At 38.1% G+C, this 20,172-nt stretch overlaps 1 protein-coding gene across 1 annotated transcript in view; it reads left to right on the forward strand.

Annotated features, from left to right (window-relative positions):
* Nucleotides 1-20,172, forward strand: part of LOC110218426 (catenin alpha-2) — a 1,469,797-nt gene that overhangs the window by 505,292 nt on the left and 944,333 nt on the right. Inside the window, 1 exon segment of the mRNA XM_021001143.2 lies at nucleotides 14,003-14,206. Coding sequence (XP_020856802.1) covers nucleotides 14,003-14,206 — 204 coding nt within the window.

Here is a 20,172-nt window from a genome sequence, read left to right on the forward strand (position 1 = left end):
ATTCAGTCATTTCAGTCACATCTGACTCTTCATGACCCCATTTGGGGTTTTCTTGGCAAAAACACTAGAGTAGCTTGCCATTTCCTTCTCCAGCTCATTTTACAGATATGGAAACTGAGGCAAAAAGTTCTGTGAAGTGACTTGCCCAGGGTCACATAGCTAGTAAATGTCTGAGGCTAGATTTGAACTCAGAAGAGGAGTCTTCATGACTTCAGGCCCAGTACTCCATCCAAGGCACCATCTAGTCAACACCCTTATTTAGAACCTTATCTCCCCTCTTCCCTGATTGATTCTGTGCCATAACCTCCTCACTTCTTATATCAAGCCTAATTGACCTCTTTTAAACTTATGCCTATTGCTTCTATTTCTCACCTCTGAAAACAAACAGAACAGATCAGTCTTGCTTTTATATGAAAATATTTCAGAACCTTGAAGACAGTTTCACTGTCTCTCCTGAGTCATGTGTTTTCCAGGCTATCTATCTCTAGTCTTTCCACTGATCTATCCAGGGCATGAACTAGAAGTTTTGACCATCTCAGTGATGTGACTATTAATACTCATCACATCTTCGTGTATTTCCTAAAATGTGGAACTGAACACAGTGCACTAGATGCAGTTTTACCATGAAAGACTAAAACTGGGCTAACCTCTCCTTAATTTTGAATGCTTTTCTTAGTGCTATCTAACACCATATTTGCTTTTTATTTTTTTTTGCCAGAAAATTCACGTTTCGGACTCATATTGAGCTAGTCAGCTAGTTAGTACAGAGCCCAGGCTGGAGTCTGGATGACCTGACTTCAAATCTGGCCTCAGACACATACTAGCTGTGTGACCCTGGGCAAATCACTTAACCCTACTTGCCTCAGTTTCCTCATCTGTAAAATGACCTGGAGAAGGAAATGGCAAACTGTTCCATTATCTTTGCGAAGAAAATTCCAAATGCAGCCAGAGTGAATCAGTTACAACTGAAAATGACACAACAACAAAAATTTCACAAACTTCCCAGATCTTTTTTCAGAAAAACTCCTGCCTAGTAGTACCTCTGTCATCTTGTACTTGTGAACCTTGCCCATGAAAACACAACCAATAAGTATCAGAGGTAGAGACTGAACTTGTCTTCCAGACTTCAACTTCAACATTACAAAAAGAGGAAAAAATTTCAAGAAGGAAAGTGTTGTCAACAGCATCAAAAGCTGAGAAGGTCAAGGACCATATGAGCCTTTAGAAATAGACAATGGTTTGCTTTCTCACAGCTGTTAAAATCTGGATATTAGCTTCCGGATTGCTAGAAAACTGTGCTTGAAATGATCTGGAACATAAAGCTGCATATATAATGCTTCTTTGCATCTAAAGTAGCCCTTTTGTTCAGTGGCGGTGCAATCCCAATTTGTCCTCACTGATGCAATACTGTAGCATGCCTCCTACAAGTGGTGTTTTCTTTATATTAGCCATCATCACCAATTTCATACAGTCCATTGAAAATATCCCTAACTGTCATTTCTTACCCATAGATTTCCCTAATGACTTTTATTAAATCATTTCCCATCTTAAAGCTTCAGGTCTGCTTTGTTTTGTTTTGTTTTTTTCCATTCATCAAATGATGTAAGACCATCCTACCAAGTTTTAGAAGCAACACATTAAAAAGAAAGGAAAAAATCTAAGGACTAGCCAATCACAAAACATTTTTGTTATTACCTAATTTAGTTGGAATCAAAGAGTTTAATTACAAGCAACATTTTGAGGAGAACAAATGCACATTTAAAGTTGACTTTAAGTATGTTTTCTGTGAAGGAACAGTAAAGTATCAGTAAAACACTAAGCAATTTAAAAATTAAGTCAAATCTAAAATGGCGGTTAGAGGTTCTCTGTAGTTTAATCAAAAAATAAATGATTAAAGTATTTCTCCCACTCCATACACATTGCTCCAATTAAGTCAAGAGGAACTTTTCATGTAAAGATGGGAAAATAGGCACCCAGAAAACTTGGCCCATAATGAGGAAGGATCTGTGTTCATTATTGAGACTTGAATGTTAAGATAGTAAGTGGTAAAAATGGAACAAATGACTTGCCTTTTGATTTAGGCACCAAAGTGAATATATTATAATAAGCGTGTTTTATAGCCTTAATTTAAACTTCCAGTCACCGAAAGAAGGTTGAAAGCTTTCAGAACATGAATAATTGCTATCATTTTTTACATGTCCTTTTTGGATTTCAACCCCAGAAGGGAATAACTGGTAGAAATACAAGCATCCCTCGTCAACAACACCAACCCAGAGTGCAGGAAGGGTCCCTTCCTGCAGTGGTACAATGGTACAAGAGTCAATGCTACAACTACTGGTCCATTCAGAATCGTAAGGTCAGACAGGAGGTGTGATGGCTTAAAGTCATGGGATGAGAGAATTATGTTTTTAGAAGTAGAGGACACCTTAGAGGCCATTGATAGCAACCCTTTCATTTTACAGATGAAGTAACTGACGCACAGAAAGGATAAGTGATTTACTGATGGTCTAACAGCTAGTAAATATCTGAGACAGGATTTTAACCTGACTTGATATCTGAAGCCCTATTTACTAGGCTACACTGCCTGTGTTTTATTTTGTCCTTCAGGGTCCTTTCGAAGTACAGTCATAATAGCAAGCACAATCACTTTTAATCTGAAATGTACTCACTTTGATAACAAACATAGAATCCTACACAAATGACATGTGATGGTCAGTTCTGATGTTCTGTCACTCTGCATTTGTGTTATTCATGTCAAAGCCAAATGGAATTTGAATAAAGCTAATGAAGCAGAGGTCTTCCCTCACCCCACCCCTCATGCCTCTGGAAAGCCACTGTACCATCTAGTTACCCTTGAAAATTATAGGACAGCTTATTAAAGAGATAATTGGTGAACATGTATGATGGGAAATGGTGATCACAAAGAGCCCACAGTGCTTCATTATGACCAAGTCATCCTAAAACTAACTTAACTTACCTATTTTGACAAGGTTATTGAACTAGCAGATGATGGGAATGCTGTGGTAAAAATGTGGCTTAAAATAAAGTGTTTGCCCACAATTTAGCAAAATATTTGATCAAGTATTTCATATCATTCTTATGGAGAATATGGAGAGATGTTATTCCATACTAAAACCATGTGTATTTGTAAGCTGGTGGGATAGCTAGACTCAAAGAGAAGTTGTTCAATGTCACTGTGCAGTAGATCTGCAATGGAGCACCCCAGCATCTGCCCTTTGCCTTGGACTATTTACCATCTTCACCCCTGATTTGGATGAAGCATAGATGATACACTCATCAAATTAGCAAATGACTCAAAGGGGTAAAGATAACCAACCCACTAGATGACTGACACAAAATTCAGAAGGACGCAATAGCAGAGCATTTGATTGAATCTAATACGATGAAATTCAATAGAGATAAATGTACAGCCCTAAATTTGGATGCAGAATTCATTTTGACAAGTATGAGTTAGGGGAGGCATGGACAGATATTGTTTTTGTTTTTGTTTTTGTTACTTTCCTGAAAATTATCTGGGAGTTTTAGTGGACTGCAAGCTGAATATGAATCAGGAGATTGATGTGGAAATCAAAAAAAGCTAATTCAGTCTTGGGCTGCATTAAGAGAGGGATAGATTCCAGGAATAAGGAGGGGGTAATCCCACTCTATGCTGCCCTCTTCAGACCTTATCTTGAGTATGGTTTACAGTTCAGAGTGCCATGGCTTAATAGGAACATTGATAGTCCAGAAGATGTCTAAAGGAGTGCAACCAGTATGGTTAAAGGCCTTGAGACCATGTCAAATAACGATCAGTCGAAGGAACTTGATACAGTCGTCCTAGAAAAACGAGGGCTTGGAGGGACATATGCCATCTTCAACTATTTGAAGGGTGACTATGTGGAGGAAGGACTGGCCCCTGTTTTGTTTGGCCTCAGTGGGTAGAATGTGAGAAGTGGCAAATTTTAATTGATTTTAGGAAATATTTCCTAGGATTAGCTCTGTTTAAAAGCATAGTGGGATGTGTTGAGGAGTGATGGCCTCTTCCTCCTTAGAGTACTCCAAGCAGATGCTGGATAACCACTTGTCATGCATGTAGTAGAGATGGTTCTTTTCATGTGTACATTGGACTTAATAGCCACTGTAGTATCTTCCAGCTCTTAAGTTATCTGAATCTATGAACTTAAATTCATGGATCTTACTTTTCATCCTGGCTCTGCTACTTCCTATCTGTGTGATCTTGGGCATCCCTGTGCCTCAGTTTCCTAATCTGTAAAATGAAGTGGTTGAGTCATGTGGCCTGTGAAGCATCTTCTAGCTTTAGGTCAATATTCCAATGATTCTATGGCCTATGAAATACTTGATATAAAGATATCCCTCTTCTAATGTGGCATGTATCAGTTTGGAAAATATATGTAAAAGTGCTCAATAAACTATAATAATTTTATAAAGATACATAGGTATGTACAATCATGATGTGAGCTTTATTGTTTTTATTTTTGATGATCTTGTTTTTGCAAAACTGGTTTGTGTGTATGAGATAAATGAGTAAGTAGATTGCGGTCAAATCATTATGGAGAGGCAGGGAAAGTGGAATATATGTCACGTTGAAGAGTTTCATATTCATTTGGTGGTGAATATTTTTTGATGGTGTCCATCACAGCTGATGGACTCCATCTTATCATCCACTCTGTTGATATAGTAATATATAATTGTCAGCAGCACTTTGATCTCTTGGGAAGTTAGGATGGGCAAAGAGGGGGTGTGACATGATTAGAGTTATGCTTTAGAATATTTATAGAGTGGATTGTACTAGGGGTTATTTGAAGGCAAGGAAATGAGTTTGGGGTAATTACAGAAATTTAAGTAAGAGGTAGTGATAACTCAAATCAGAGTGGAAAGAGGTTTCATAGACATAAAATTCAAGGATTTTAGTAACTAACTGAAAGGGGGTGAAGAAAATGGAAGAGTCAAAGATGAGAGTGTGATTTTTAGTCTGAGTGATAGGAAAGATGATAGTAACAGTAACAGAAATAGAAAAGTCAGGGGGGGCTTGTGTAGATTCAGGCAGGTTTTAGTAGGACATCAAGATGGAAGCTACATAAGATGTGGAACTCAGCAGCAAAAGTTAGGGATCAGTAGTTGAACAACCTTCTTGTAAAAGGGATACTTGAAAAAATCTAGGAGAACAGATATGTTTGCCAAAGGCAATATGTTGTACATAGTGGGCATTTGGTTAATAACTATTAAATGAATGGATGGACAAGTGAACATGTGAAGGGAGAGAGGGCACACAAGGATAGAAATGTAATTCACAGTTACATTTCCTAGTCAGGAGGAGAAAAAGAATCCACTTTATAAGGCAGAGTGAACAGAGATAAGAAGGTAGTCCAGAAGTACAATCTCTTGAAAGCCAAAGGGCAGACAAGAGCTTTGAATGCATCAAAGCATAAGATGCTGGAGAAGTTAGAAATGGCCACTGATACGTCCTAGCTACGTTATTAATGACCTTGAAAGAGCAATTTCAGTATGGGGGAGGAGGAATCAAACTACAAAGAGTAGAAGAGGGTGATAAAAATGGAGATATTGAGCCTACATGTCTCTTTTGAAATGCTTCATAGCGAAAGGAGACACAGAGAAAGACAGAGACAGAGAGACAGGCAGAAACAGAAAGAGAGAAACAGAGACACAGAGAGATAGAGACAAATACAAACAGAGAGACAGACAGAACCACACAGAGAGAAACAGACAGATACAGAGAGATAGAGACAGACAGAAGGGGGTAAAGGGGAAAAGAGAGAAAGGGATAGAGTCACAAGAGGGTCTTGAGGTCTACATAAAGACTTTTTGTTTAATTGGTTTTTAGAATAGTGGAGTCAGGCAGATTTGTAGGCAGAAAAGGAATCAGTGCAGATAGAGACTGAAGGTATAAAGAGGCAGGTGAAGGAGAAGAGGGGGTGGTGATACTGAGAAATTTTGAATAACAAAGGAAAGGCGTGGAGTATCCTCAAGGTTCGTGGGCTCCAATTTTTCCATAAAGCAAGAAGCACTGTGACCTCATGACAGTAGGTAGGTGAGGCTAGATTGGGGGCTTCTCAAGAGTTGTGAAGTCTTTTGGAGAATTCAATGCAAGGTGATTTAAAGATGAATAGAAAGACTACTCAGCAGCATTGTGCATGAGAAAACCTGACTAGCAGAATCAGTCTTAAGAAGGAATGATCTGTGTGTGTTTGTTTTTTTACAATGAGGTTGAAGTTAAGGGTTAGGGGAAATTGTATAGAAGACATCCCCTCTGTACACTGAAGAAAGAAAGCAAGCAACTTCATTAAAGTGTATGTGTGTGTGTGTGTGTGTGTGTGTGTGTGTGTGTGTGTGTGTTTGTGTGTTGGGGGAGCGCAGTGGCAGGAAGACTGAAAGAGCAGAAAAAGAGGAGATTTTCTGAAATACCATAACAAAAGAAGAAAAACAAGGGTGGGGTTGGAAATAGAACCTAGCATATTGTGGCAGTCATTTTTTGAAATAAACAAATATTGCGATTTGCAATTCAAATTCTGCTTTAATGACTCTTTTGGAACATCAGTTGCTTTAGAAATATGCAGATTAAGCTAATGTAGTCCTTATATTATAGGTTTTATTTTAAAATTGAAGTGAATTCCTGAATTTATTTATTTCCTGTGCATTTTGCTCCAAAACTGTTATGCTTGTCCACAGGTGGTGTAGGCCAGTTTTCTGTGAGGCAGAGCACAGTTGGTTGATTGTATTCACTGATGCTCCTTTGAACTCTGAAGGCAGTCACAGCCACAGCATAGCTCTCTTACAGGGATTGCACAAACAAGGAAAGAACCTGCATGAATCACATATGGCTTACTAGCATTTGCTTTTCCCAAACCCAAGAGATGAGCTTTGAAAAGAACACGATAAAAAATCAGTCCGGCCTGTGTAGTACTGTCCGGTCATTTTCCTCCAGTGCCCTTTCTGGCATTTTGATAATTTGGTACATGTTGAGAAAATGAGGATGACAGTCTCACAGGACAGGCAGGCAGAGAAAGGGTATGATCTGTATGTACGGAGGCACTGCCGAATCACTGAGGTCCCAGATCCCTTTGACTATTTGGCATGACCAAAGCGGTGCCCTGCCTCTCTTAACTAGTGTTAAAAGGAAAAACCAACTTGAAAACACAAGGCTTCTTTTATCTGTTACAAGATGCCTTTGGGCACATTCAAGAAATAAATCACCACCATCACTAATTGGTTGCTAATAGTTTGTGGAAACTTATCTGTGGTTATCCAATACACTATTAATGCCTTCTAGCTTTTGGAGGTTTTTTCCCATTGGCTAATCTGCATGTAAGTGATTAGATATTATTTCCAGATCATGCTGGGTTCTCTAATCTCTTTCCAACTCTTGCCTCAGGTGCATAGTAGCTAACTTGACTTTAAAGGCAGCAGCCCTAGGACATTTGCTCCCCAGGCAAAAGGAGCCTGAGACACATGCCTTCCCTTTCTTGGTAGATAAGAGTCATGTGTTATTGCTTCCAGACAGTTGGAGACTGGAGATAGAAGCCAAGCATTTGGATCAAGTGAAAACTTGCACGATGACTGACTTATTGTATTGGCCCCTCCAACTCTTCGTGCAGGGATGTTTGCTCACTCTTCTCAGGTGGATCCAAGTGTCATCAATCAGACTCCTCATTTCTAGAACTCTAGTTCAAAATTCAGCCACCTTTTTGAATCTGGGAACTACAGGCAGAGAGTGAGTTATGGCCTGAGAGAGGCCTGGGCAGTTCTACAGACAGTGTAAAGGAGGAGAAAAGAAAGAGCAAGGATTAATAGAAACAGGCCATTCAGTAACACTTTCTGAGAGAAACTCATTGATCCCATTGTATTAATTTCTTGAATTAACATTTAAAAATATGCAATTATCATCGAATCTCAAACATAAAAAGGACTTCAGGGTTTATTTAGTTTGCACAAGACTTTCTATAAATACTGCTAATATGTTGTTACATACAGCCTCCACTTGAAAATTTCCAGCGAAATGGATCACCTAAAGTGAATCATTTTACCTTGAAACAGTTGGAATTGTTCAATTTTTTTAATGTCCTTCCACTAAACCAAAATCTGCCTTTTCCAAACTCCACTCATGGCTCTTTGTTCTTACACCTTGATCCAAGCGAAACTAATTGAATCTCTCTTCCCCATGAGAATCTTTCAAATGTTTAAAGTAAGCTATCATAGACCATGTAATTATTTTCCCAAGCTATAAATGATAATAATTTCATATGGCACTTTAAAATTTACAAAGTCCTTCATGTAAATTATCTCATTTGACCCTCATAACAATCCTGTAAGGGAAATACAAAATATGTAGACATCCCTTTTAGATCTTGTACTCGTGAACTTGAGTCTTTGATCCCAGTTATAGGATTTTATGTGTCCTTACTCAATATTATCTTGCTGGATTTGGCACATAGATCTCGCCTGCCAAGATCCTTTTGGATCTAGACTCTGTTATAATGTTCTCGTTATTTGTCCCTCCCAATCTTGTGTCGTGTGAAATTTGACAATCATAACATCAACATTTCCATCCAAGTCCGAGATAAAAATAATCACATAGCCCATGACCAAGGTCCTTGGGGGTATTCCACTACACCCTTCTCTCCAAATATACAGTGACTCATTTATTTTTTATTGTTTGGATCTACTCATTTAATCAGTTCCAAAGCAGCCTATGTATCAATTCTATTGCAATGTAGATCATAAGTCCATAAGAATTTCATGAGAGGCTGTATATTTTTTCCTTAGAGATCTATTAATTACTTCTAGTTTTCCCCTTTTCTAGTGAATGTTATAAAAGAAAACAATAGTCTGGCACTACTATGATGAAGCCATAGTCACTTTTAATGGTCACTGCTTCCCTTTCTAAATTCTTCAAGTTATCCATTCAATAGTATTGCCAAATTTATCCAGGAATCAGCCTGATATAAGAGATAGAGTACTGGATTTGAAGTCAAAGTTTTTGTATCCAGATTCTGCTCCTTCACATCTATGTTACCTGGGGCAAGCCATTATACCCCCTTGGACCTCAGGGTTTTTTTTTGTTTGTTTGTTTTTGTTTTATGTTTGTTTGCTATTGTTGTTTTGTTCCGTCTTCAAAGTGAAAGGATTGGATCTTTATGTATGCTCTTTTATGTACTGCTGTTACTCTCAACCTATGATCCTTTAAATCAAAGCCAACCTGTCTGCTAACAAATCTAGTTAGGATTTTCAATTTCTGTCTCTTCATTTTCTTAGAATACATCATGTTATAGCTGCATATTTCTCTAATTTCCCCCTTTAGAATATAATCTCCATGAGAATGAGGACTTTATTTTATTCTCTGTTATTCCCTTCAGTGTCTAATCAGATAGCTTGAAAGTAGGAGGAGCCATTGCTAAGTCTGGTTACATACATACTAGAAAGAAGTGGGTATGCAGAAACATTAGGAAATTGTAGAAAGAATGGTAGTCCTAGGTTCCAGTCTCATCACCGACTCTAGCCCGTGATCACATAGATCATGGGCAAGTCACTTCAACTCAGAGAACATTAATTTTGACATCTGTAAGATGAGTATAAAAGTACTTGCAATATCTACCCCAAGGGGTGGTTGTAATGAATGCATTTTGTACACTTTAAGGCACTGTAGAAATGTGTTATTATATGATTAGAAATCATGGCGTATCATGATCTTTCAAATTAAAGCAACAGGTCAATGAGAGGGCAATAGTGGGCTCATGGAGGCAGTAGCATATTACAAATGAAGATTGCCCACCTGAAGTGGCATAAAAGACCTCATCAAAGAGGTGATCAAGCTTTGGAAAAGCATATGGCCTGGAAGCAAACTCCAGGGACAACTGGCAGTGCACACAACATTTTAATCAATGTAATGCCGTGATCTGTAGAGAAAGGTTCACAGTGTTCTAGACAGACTTCAAATGGAGAATTTATGGGGAAGGAGACAAACTAAAGCCGCACAGGGTGAGATCAGATCTACATTGTTCAAGGAAGTATAACAATGGTGCTGATGGTTGTCATCATAATTGTCATTATGAAGCACTAGATCTGGTGAAAACACTGCCTGTGTTTCTTCCTTTGTAAAATGATGGGGTTAGATTAGATCATAGGATCATATGAAGCAGCATTACAGAGTAGAAAACAGCTCAGAGTAAGAGGATGTACGTTGAACTCTTCTGATGCCTATTATCTATACAGCTTGGACTAAGTCTCTTTACTGGATCTGTTTCCACATCTCTAAAGTGACCGGTTTGGGCTAGATAAGAGCTAAAGATGCTTTTGGCTATATATCCAGGATCTATGATATAAAGTCGCAAGAGGTCGTATATCCCCACCCCCACCCCCTCCATCTTGAAGAGGAGCAAATTGAGATATCAAAAAAGTAGATTGCATTGTCCAAGGTCTTACAAGGGAGGAAGAGTTTGGACCCAGGTTCCTTGACTCCAGATCCAGTGCTCTTTCCTTTGTACCTTGATGATCCCTGAGGACCCTCCTAGTTCTGCATGTGTGGCCCTGTTTCGAGGCAACAGAAGCACTCTGTGTTTTGTTCTTGTCCTGTGTTCACAGTCATACTGATGCTTCTCTTGAACTGAAGAGATCAGATTTGAATGCTGCTGAAATTGCTGAAGCTGAGGAATATATATTTAAGGCGTGTTCAAAACATCTATCTCCATCAATAACATTCATGTAAAATAACCCTTATGGGCCAGACTGAGGCTACTTCTTTTTGCAATTTCTATGACTTAGTTTCATGTGATTCTAAACCATCAGTAATTTCATTTTGGTAATGATTGAGATTACAGAGACAGTTGGGACTTGTTAAATTTACATATCAAGATAAAAGTACAGCATAACTAAAAAAAAAAACCAGAAACAAAACAAAGCAGAACAAAAAACCTCTCAATTTTCTCTTGCATTGGAGAAGAGCATTAATGAATCTCACCACAGATCTCAAAGCACTGATATTTGTTTTGAGAAAGCATTATGGATTTCATCCAGTAGCTTTACGTTACCATTATTTTTAAAGCCTGAGTTATTAAGAAAGTTGGGCAATCCCTGAGTAAACTAATTTGGTGACAAGGAGACAGTCACCTACAGAAGGTGGGAAAGGGAGTAGGAGGTAGTGAATGTACAATTTAGAACTTCCTCTGAGAATGAATTCCCACTATTTGAACATGTAACACATTTTACAGAATTGATTGGCTTTTGACTTCATCATAATAATAAAGAGCTATCATTTAAATAGGGCTTTTTGCAGGTTGAAATCTGGCCTCATACACTTACTATCTGTGTGACCCTGGGCAAGTTACTTAATCCTGTTTGCCTCAGTTTCTTGAAGCAGGTAAATAATAATTTATTCAAATTATTAGTGCACTTCACATAGTATCTGGCAATAATGAATGCTTATTGGCCAATTGTATTTAAGGAAAATCACTTGGCAGCTATGTGGTAGGTAGATCAGACTAGGGGAAGATTCTTGGGTGAAACTCTTTAGGGGATCATTGTAATAACCCTGGTGTGAGGTGCTGAAATAAAGAGATGCTGATATGAGTATTGATTCAGATTGCTAGGGTTGGATGCAAGTGTGGATACAAGAAGAGAAGCTGAGGAGGTTTAAAAAAAAAAGATGATATGAAGTTGCCAGGCATGAGAGGCTGTACAAATGGTAGTGCCCTGAACATAATTAAGGCACTTTAGTAGATGGTGGAATTAGGGAGAAAAAATAGTAAGTTTTGTTTGGTGCACATTGAGTTTGAATTATGTACAGGATATTAATTTGGAAATGCCTAATAAACATTTGGTGATGTGACAGTGAAGTGTTTATGCATTCATTCATTCAGTAAACATTTCGTAAGTGCCCACTATATGCCTGGCACTGTGCTAACTGCCAAGGATACAGAAAAGATGGCTCCTGCCCTCAGGGAACTCATGTTCTAATGGGGGAAACAACATGTATATGTGTATGTATGTATGGTGTGTGTGTGTGTGTGTGTGTGCATATGTATGTACATACCTATACACAGAGACCAAGCTATATGTGGGATTAATAGGAATTAATTAGAAAGGAGGAAACTACTGGAATTAAGAGGGGTTAGGGAAGGCTTCTTGTAAAGTGGGATATTAGTTGAGACTTAAAGAAAGCCAAGGATGTCATTAGTCAGAGTTGAGAAGGGAGAGCATTTCAGGCATGGGGGAGAAAATCCCTGCAGCTGAGAATAGAGTGTCTTATTGCGGAATAGCCAGAAGGCCAGCGTCACAGGATCAGAGTACATGTTGGGAAGTAAGATGGATGCCAGGTTATGAAGGGATTTGAATGCCAAACAAAAGCATTTTGTATTGCTGCTGGATTTTATAGAGTCAGAGGCTGGTGGGGTCAGGTTGGTGGTGACATGATCAGATCTGTGTTTTAGGAAAATCACTTTAATGATTGAATGGGAGGATGAAGTGGAGTGGGGAGAGGCTTGAGGCAGGCAGGCCCACCAGCAGGCTCTTGAAGTAAACAAGGCATGAGTTGATGAGGGCCTTCACTAATTGATGGGAGTGGCAGAGGAGAGAAAGGGGTATATTGAAGAGATGTTGCAAAGGTAAAATGAACAGGCTTTTGCAACAGTTTGGATATAGGGAATCAGTGAATATAAAAGGTTTAGATGTTACCACAAGGTTTTAGGAAGTTAGGAGAGGGAAAGACCAACACCTTCTGCATCAGTCCTGTGGCATCTGGCTTTTGTCAATATTATATTCTTGTTTTTTCTTCTGCTAACTTCCTAAAACCTTGTAGTGACATCTGAACCCCTTGTACTTATTCACCTCCAACCCTTGTGAGGGCTTTGAATTCCTGGATCTTGCCCTCAAGCATCAGTCTTCACAATGAATTGGTTTTAAGCAAGGTTTGCTTTGTATCATGGCAATAGTAGCCATTTTCCTACAAGCAAATTCCATTTTTGTTAATTTACTGTTTGATTTCCAGGGTGCATCTTTTTTATAGATTTAAAAATATTTTCTCTATTTGATTATAAATAATTAATACTTCTATTACAAATATGATGGAGGGGCAGTATTGCTTTTATCCAGAGTTTCATCAGCACAATGCTTATAAGCACTCTCAGAGTGAAATGTGAAAGCTATCCTAAGCTGGCTTTACAAACATGTTTCTATTTATTATACTCAAGTTACTGTTTTTTTGATCTTCCTTTTACTGTATTTGCTTCACTGTCTTAGAACCAAATGTATCTTCGGTTTGGAGTGGAGGTACAAATGAAATCAGACTTTATGGTCCATAGTAAACTTGGCACTCCTGTATACTAAATTTTAAAGAAGACTTTGTTGCCACACAAAATTCTTACATGCCTTCTGAGTCCTCAGACGGATCCTTTTATTTCTATACAGTGTTGGTGTTATCTGTTTTATTGTGTCATATTATTTGAAAATGTGGTATCTTTGTATAGTGTTTATGGAAACAAGCTATTAAATCAGAGTTTTTTTGTATTGGCTAACCCTTCTTTAACTTATGCCAAATGTAAAAACCTTAAAAGTGATTAAGAATGATTAAACCTCTGGTTTAAAGTTACTTTGGTGGTTCATGATGTTAATCTCTAAAAGATTATAGAATTATCAAATAAAACATTTTTTTAAAAAATCAACCACTTTAAAAAAAATTGTGATGTTTTCAGTGTTACTTGCTTGTATGAAAACCCATCCATTGATAGAGATTTTGCCAATAATATGCTTTAAAACTACTCTGTATTGTTTGGTTCCTTAGATATGTCCTTAAGGCAGAAGGTCTCAAAAATGGTGATGTTTTCTTCTTTAGTTTTCTAAAACCTAGTGAAAGTCACAAATTCACTTGCCACAAAGTTTTCCTATGGGATAGAAGCACTTCTTTTATTACCTAGAATCCAAGGTATGAAGGCAGTCTCTTTTCCTCTGCTCATTTTCATTTTACTTTTTACAGAACAAGATCATTTTAGACCCTATGACATTCAGCGAGGCTCGCTTCAGACCATCTCTAGAAGAAAGGCTGGAGAGCATTATCAGTGGTGCAGCGCTGATGGCAGATTCTTCTTGTACTCGTGACGACCGTCGGGAGAGAATCGTAGCCGAGTGTAATGCAGTCCGACAGGCCCTCCAAGATCTGCTCAGTGAATACATGAATAATGTAAGTCATCTATTTTGATATTTTTCTTCTTCGTGGATCTATTTATTTGGTAGCGTTCTTATGGAATTTCTTAAGGTATTCATATTTCATGTAAAACAAAACTAAACTAAACAGAAAAGCATAGGATACTCTACAAAAGCTGATGATACACTGTGTAATACAAACTATTAGAAAACAAGGAAGACATTTGGAGAGTTTGATATATTGATTGTGCTCCTAATGGTTTGGAAAGTAAAATCTTAGTAGAAGTTGGATTCGTTTGACTTAATGATCAATATCCTTGTGACTTTGTCAGTGAAATATGGAAAATTATAGTCTTGAAGTAGTTATCATAGGTGGTTGCTCTAAATACCTGGGTATACTAGGTCATTGTTACAAAAAAAACAACAAAACTTTTCAAAGTCAATGTTGTTTAGAATGGTCAGAGTTTTTCCATTTATCCTTGAAAGAATCAATATTTATTTTAATAATTAAAAAGGAATATAAGGTTTGAATGTTTGTGATCCTTTGTAGTTTATTATTCTGGTAGATGTCTGGCTGACATTGATCTCAGAAGGGCTTTTATATTGTGAAATTTGATGTGTGTATCTGAAATGATTTACATTTTCAGATTGATATTGGCTGAATCTAGTAGTTTTGTACTGCACACAATAGCTGTAAAATAAAGTAATTTAAAAATGGTTCTCACATATCTACAGAGAACACAATAAGGTTATAGGCTAAAGTGTTATAGTACAGGCATAATGAGATGGCTTTGAGAGGCACTGAATTGTATGTAGTTGGGTCCTCTGACTTGCTGTTATAGTGGTGGCTGGTTTAAGCTGATGGAACTCACTGCCTCAAATTGCTAGGTCTTCCAGGGTCCATGAGCTCTCCACTGTAGGTGGGGGGTCTAACTTCAATGAGCTAAGAAAGCAAATAGAAGGGGAAGATGAGGATCCCTTCCCTTCATGGTACAAGAGACTGGTAACTGAAATAGCAAGGCTCATGGTTAGCTCACATGTCTGAGAATAGTCTCCAGGGTTGCTCTGAGCTCTGCTCTCACAAATTTTCACTCTTAAGAGCTTGAGAACCTTTGTGCTACACAGACACTACCCTTATTGCCCAGCAAGTTTCTAATGCCACTATTGTTTCTCCTACTCCTAAGGTGAGGGGAGGAAAAATATGCAAAGTGATAGAATTAAGAAGGAGAAACAGAAGCATTCTTGCCAAGTCAACAAAAGTGTTCTTTGGTTGCAAGTCATAGGACATGAATTAATTTAAATAAGTTACCTTCCTGCATCAGAACATTGGTTCCCCCCTTGGAATTTCCTTCAGATATTGAACTTTTAGAAGGCATAGGTGCTTTATGCTGTTTTTGTGTCCAGTGTTCAGGGAATGGAATGACAATTTAGATTTTGGGAATAGTGGAGAATTCATCAGCACTGCTTTATTCCAAGCTATTTGGGAGAATTGTTTTCTCTGGTTTAGGTCTGCAAGGGCTCTTTGCAAACAGTTAAAGAGATTGATATGGGTGTCCACTCCTCTTTCTGATTCCACAGATTTCTCACAAAAGAACTGTTTATGATAATAGCAGCTTAATTTCAAAACTGTGTATACATCAAAGATGAGAACAGGTCTCCTCCTCTGGGAAACAGAATCTTTAATTCCAACTCTCTGGCAAGTCAACCATTTCTTGTCTTTGAGGGAATGAATAATCATCGCTGAAGAAGAAACTGAAATTTTCATTTACTTATTTGCCCTAAGGTGAAACATTTTAACACTTTTAGTTTAAGTTATGTGGGCATGCGTGTGTGTGTGTGTGTGTGTGTGTGTGTGTGTGTGTGTGTGTGTGTGTGTGTGTGTGTGAGAGAGAGAGAGAGAGAGAGAGAGAGAGAGAGAGAGGAAAGCTGAGAGTGTTTCTACCTTTTTTCTCCAAGTACTAGAGTAAAAGTAGGACTGCTTTTTGGGAATGTGGTTTCCAGATCAATATCTACAGGACGCGGTTTTCACATCGATATCTACAGAATGTAGTGGCATGAAAGTTTTGACTTAATGTATTAAGGACCTTATATCTTTGCAGAGATGAGGGGCTTTGGAATTCTCTCATCTCGTGAACTTCATTTTAATGTTCATAGCTATACAAGGGAAGATTGGATTGGTCCTTATTTTGGAATCATTACCTCACTTAATGCAGAGGAGGCTTTAATACGAAAGGGACCAAAGTGGACATGATCAAATTCTATTTACTGTACATATACAAATTCAATTCTTTGGAAAAGCAAAAAAAACAACTTTTTTTTGAGATTCAAATAAGTGGCATAAGATTTGAATTGCAGTCCACATTTTTCTAGTCTTTTCTAAGTACAATGTTGAGTAGTCACACCAATGTCATTAGTTTAAGGAGATAATAAGAATGTATTGGTGGTAAATGTAGATTACTGATTTGCAAATTATTCAATTGTGCTGATGTGGAACCAAGGCAGTTTGTTTCATGGTAAGTCTTGAAAATAAAGTATAAACACAAGTCCATCCAATAGCATTTTCTTCTTAATGTTCTAAGCATCCTTAGTGAGGGTTGTAGCCAACATCTAGGTCATCAAGCTGAGAAAATGTCTACATAAACACTGTCAGTTGCCACAGCACTGATGGGGATTCTCATTAATACACAGCCACCCTCACTTATTCTTTCAAAGGTGAGGAAATGGACAGAAGGGAAGTAATGGACAAGCATTTATTTCGTGTTGGAATGCATTCCATTTGTCTCCCTATTAAGTACACTTGGGCTTGGTATTGTGTGCTCTGTGAAGAGTGTAAGCCAATTGTGGATAAAATAGTAGCCATTCTTAAGTCAGATAGACATAATAGAGCTGATCGCTTGTGGTGTGTTTTTTTTTTCCTCCATATATACGTATGCTTAACGCAAATCACTGAACCAATGTGCAACTTGAAGAATTTTTTTAAGGAAATGAACTAGAAATAGGGCCTGAGAAAGGGAATAGAAACTGGCATGGGATGGCATTCTGAAGAAAGAAGCATATTAGGGACCTCTATTTCCAGGCTTTCTCCATTATTGGAGAATTATGATGGAGAGGATAAATAGAAAAGACATGAAAAAATAGTCCCATTTAAATTCACAAAATCAGTTTAAAGATTGTGCAAGTGAATCTATACTTAGCAATGGTTTCCCCATATTCCACAGAATATTGAGATTCAGTTTAAATGAGTTTTAAGATATATGTGGAATGGAAAGTACATTTAAAATGGTTTCCCCATATTCCATGGAATATTCAGATTGGAAACTGGTGAGCGGAATTTCCATCTTTGCTCAAGATGCCTCTCCATATGCATTCTTGATGTAGAGTAGAGGTTGGGCCTACATGGTATATTGAACGTAGGGGCAAGAGACATGTCCATCTCTCTTCTGTCTAACATTTACCACTTCATTCATATTTTGCTCATCTCACTTAGCACTCTATACCTCACTTAGCCTAACACCTAATGTGTTACCTAAATTAAGCCTGATTCAGGATGTAAGACAACTGGAACTCAAGCAGTCCAAATAGGCCAGAATCCTAAAAATGCAAAGTCTGAGCATTGTTTCCTAGAGAGCCTTTCAGACTATTGTCTCTACCTGTAGAACAGCACTGATGCCCAATGGATCGCCCACTTTTTTTCTTTTTTTTTTTTGTGAGGAGCTAGCTGTAAATGAAAGTTTCAGATTGATAATGGGTGATGACTATTTCTGCCATCTCTCAGAAATTGTTCAGTCCTTAGGTTGGCTTCTTCTTATAAAAGTATTTCATGTGTGAGCAGGGCATTTTCTTCCTTTTGGAATATACCATTAAATGTGATTTCTCCAGGAAATTGTCAGCCCCAGTCTAATGAATTGGAGGCATTCGTCCTCTGAGGAGAATCATTTATTTATGATCTTAGAGTAAGAATAAAGGGTGAGTGCGGAGTATTTTCTTTTTTTTTTCTTTTTGATTTTTAGGCAGTTGGGGTTAAGTGACTTGTACAGGGTCACACAGCTAGTAAATATCAAGTGTTTGGTCTGAGGCCGAATTGGAACTGAGGTCCTCCTGACTTCAAGGCCAGCGCTTTATCCACTGTGCCACCTAGCTGCCCCGTGGGGAGTATTTTCAAAAGGGAACTTGTGCCTTAAAATATTTTCTTCTTGAATTCATCTTCATCAATGGATATGCAAAAAAACTGACTATGGGTAAAGAATGCTGGATGCTATTAAGAGTTCCTTTCAAACTAAAGGCAGACTTCCCCTAATTTCAGAAGTTTGTATTCAAGTAGTTTTTAATGCACAGAGGGAATGGATGTTTAAAATGGATATGATTCTAAAAAAGTGAAAACAAATTAGCTCCGAATCTCACTATGTGACTTTTCACTGTGGAGGTAAATTTGGTATAATACGGATAATGTGAGTTGTTGCTATATAAGTGGATTCAATTATTGAGGTATCCAAAAGACCCTATTGTAAGGCAACTCCACAACAAGTAGTCACCTACCTAACCCCAACATCCCCATCCCAGGTCATGGCATAAAATAACAAAGTTACTGAGTAGTATAGGTCTGTATCAGAGATTCTTAAACTGGGCTTCCACAGACCACCTAACATTTCTGTGGATAGATTTTAGGGGATCCATGTAATTAGATGGGAAAAAAAGTTATATCTTTATTTTAATTAACCTGTAACTGGAACTCAGTATTCTCTTCAGTTATTAAAAACATGATTCTGAGAAGGGGTGGTCCACAGGCTTCATCAAATTTACTGTCAAAGGTGTCCAAGGCAAAAAAAAAAAAGGATAATCACTCCTTTTGTGTAAGGTTAAGTGCTGAGGTAGGAACTAGATGGGAAGGGTCAAGTGTAGATTTTACAAAGTGATTTTTTGGCAGGCATTAGGGAGGGAAATAGAAAGAAGAGGCATTTCATGTTTCTGAAAGGAAGGGGTGCTGGTAGAATTTCTTTGTGACAGTGATCACACTACTGAGTTTCCAACATATGAGAAGACGGGAAAGAGACAGGTAAGCATTTCCCCCCAGAATATACAGTGACCCTTGTTTATACGTTCACCCAAGGGTAAGACTTATCTAAGCACTTTCGCCATACCCTTTTCCCTGTTCTTGTCCACCAGAAGCTAAAAGAAGAAAGATGGTGAAACTTACATTTAGTCCTATCACCTGATCCTTAGGTATGGTTTCTCAAGGACTCTACTTTTAGCATTTGGGCCAGATCTTGAGAGGATTCTCAACAATAAGTCATCCCAGGGGCAGCTAGGTGGCGCAGTGGATAGAGCACCTGCCCTGAAGTCAGGAGGACCTGAGTTCAAATCTGGCCTCAGATCAAGCACTTGCCACTTGCTAGCTGTGTGACCCTGGGCAAGTCACTTAACCCCAATTGCCTAAAAACAAACAAACAAAAAAAAACAATGTCATCCCATCAGCTTTCCATAGACAATTTATCTAATTGATTACACAGTGTCTCATTTTAACTCAGCACCTAGAGTGATTAGACTCCATGTCTACAAATAACCTGAGGCTTTCAGGTCTTTTATAATATAATTACTCAGAAATGTAATGAGAAAAACTGTAACTTAGAGTTTGCTCCAGGATACAGGAATTTGTACTTCTTCAATAGGGAGAAACAGTTGAGATCAGTGTTTAGTTAACATGGATAATTCGTAAACATAGGAAGCTATCAGATATTATAACCCCCACCCCACACACAAACATACACTGACACTCCTAGTACAGATACATACCCCTACTTATGGAATCTAGGTAAACTAAATTGAATTGAGTTTACCTACTGCATGCATGACATTGGGCTAGCCAACACTTCTTTCTTTCTTTTTCTTTTTTTTTTGAATGCAATTGGGGTTAAGTGACTTGCCCAGGGTCACACAGCTACTGTCAAGTGTTTGGTCTGAGGTCACATTTGAACTCAGGTCCTCCTGACTTCAGAACCGGTGCTC

The sequence above is a fragment of the Phascolarctos cinereus genome, unplaced genomic scaffold (genome assembly GCF_003287225.1).
Source record: "Phascolarctos cinereus isolate Bilbo 61053 unplaced genomic scaffold, phaCin_HiC Scaffold_2;HRSCAF=192, whole genome shotgun sequence".
Classification (NCBI taxonomy): domain Eukaryota; kingdom Metazoa; phylum Chordata; class Mammalia; order Diprotodontia; family Phascolarctidae; genus Phascolarctos; species Phascolarctos cinereus.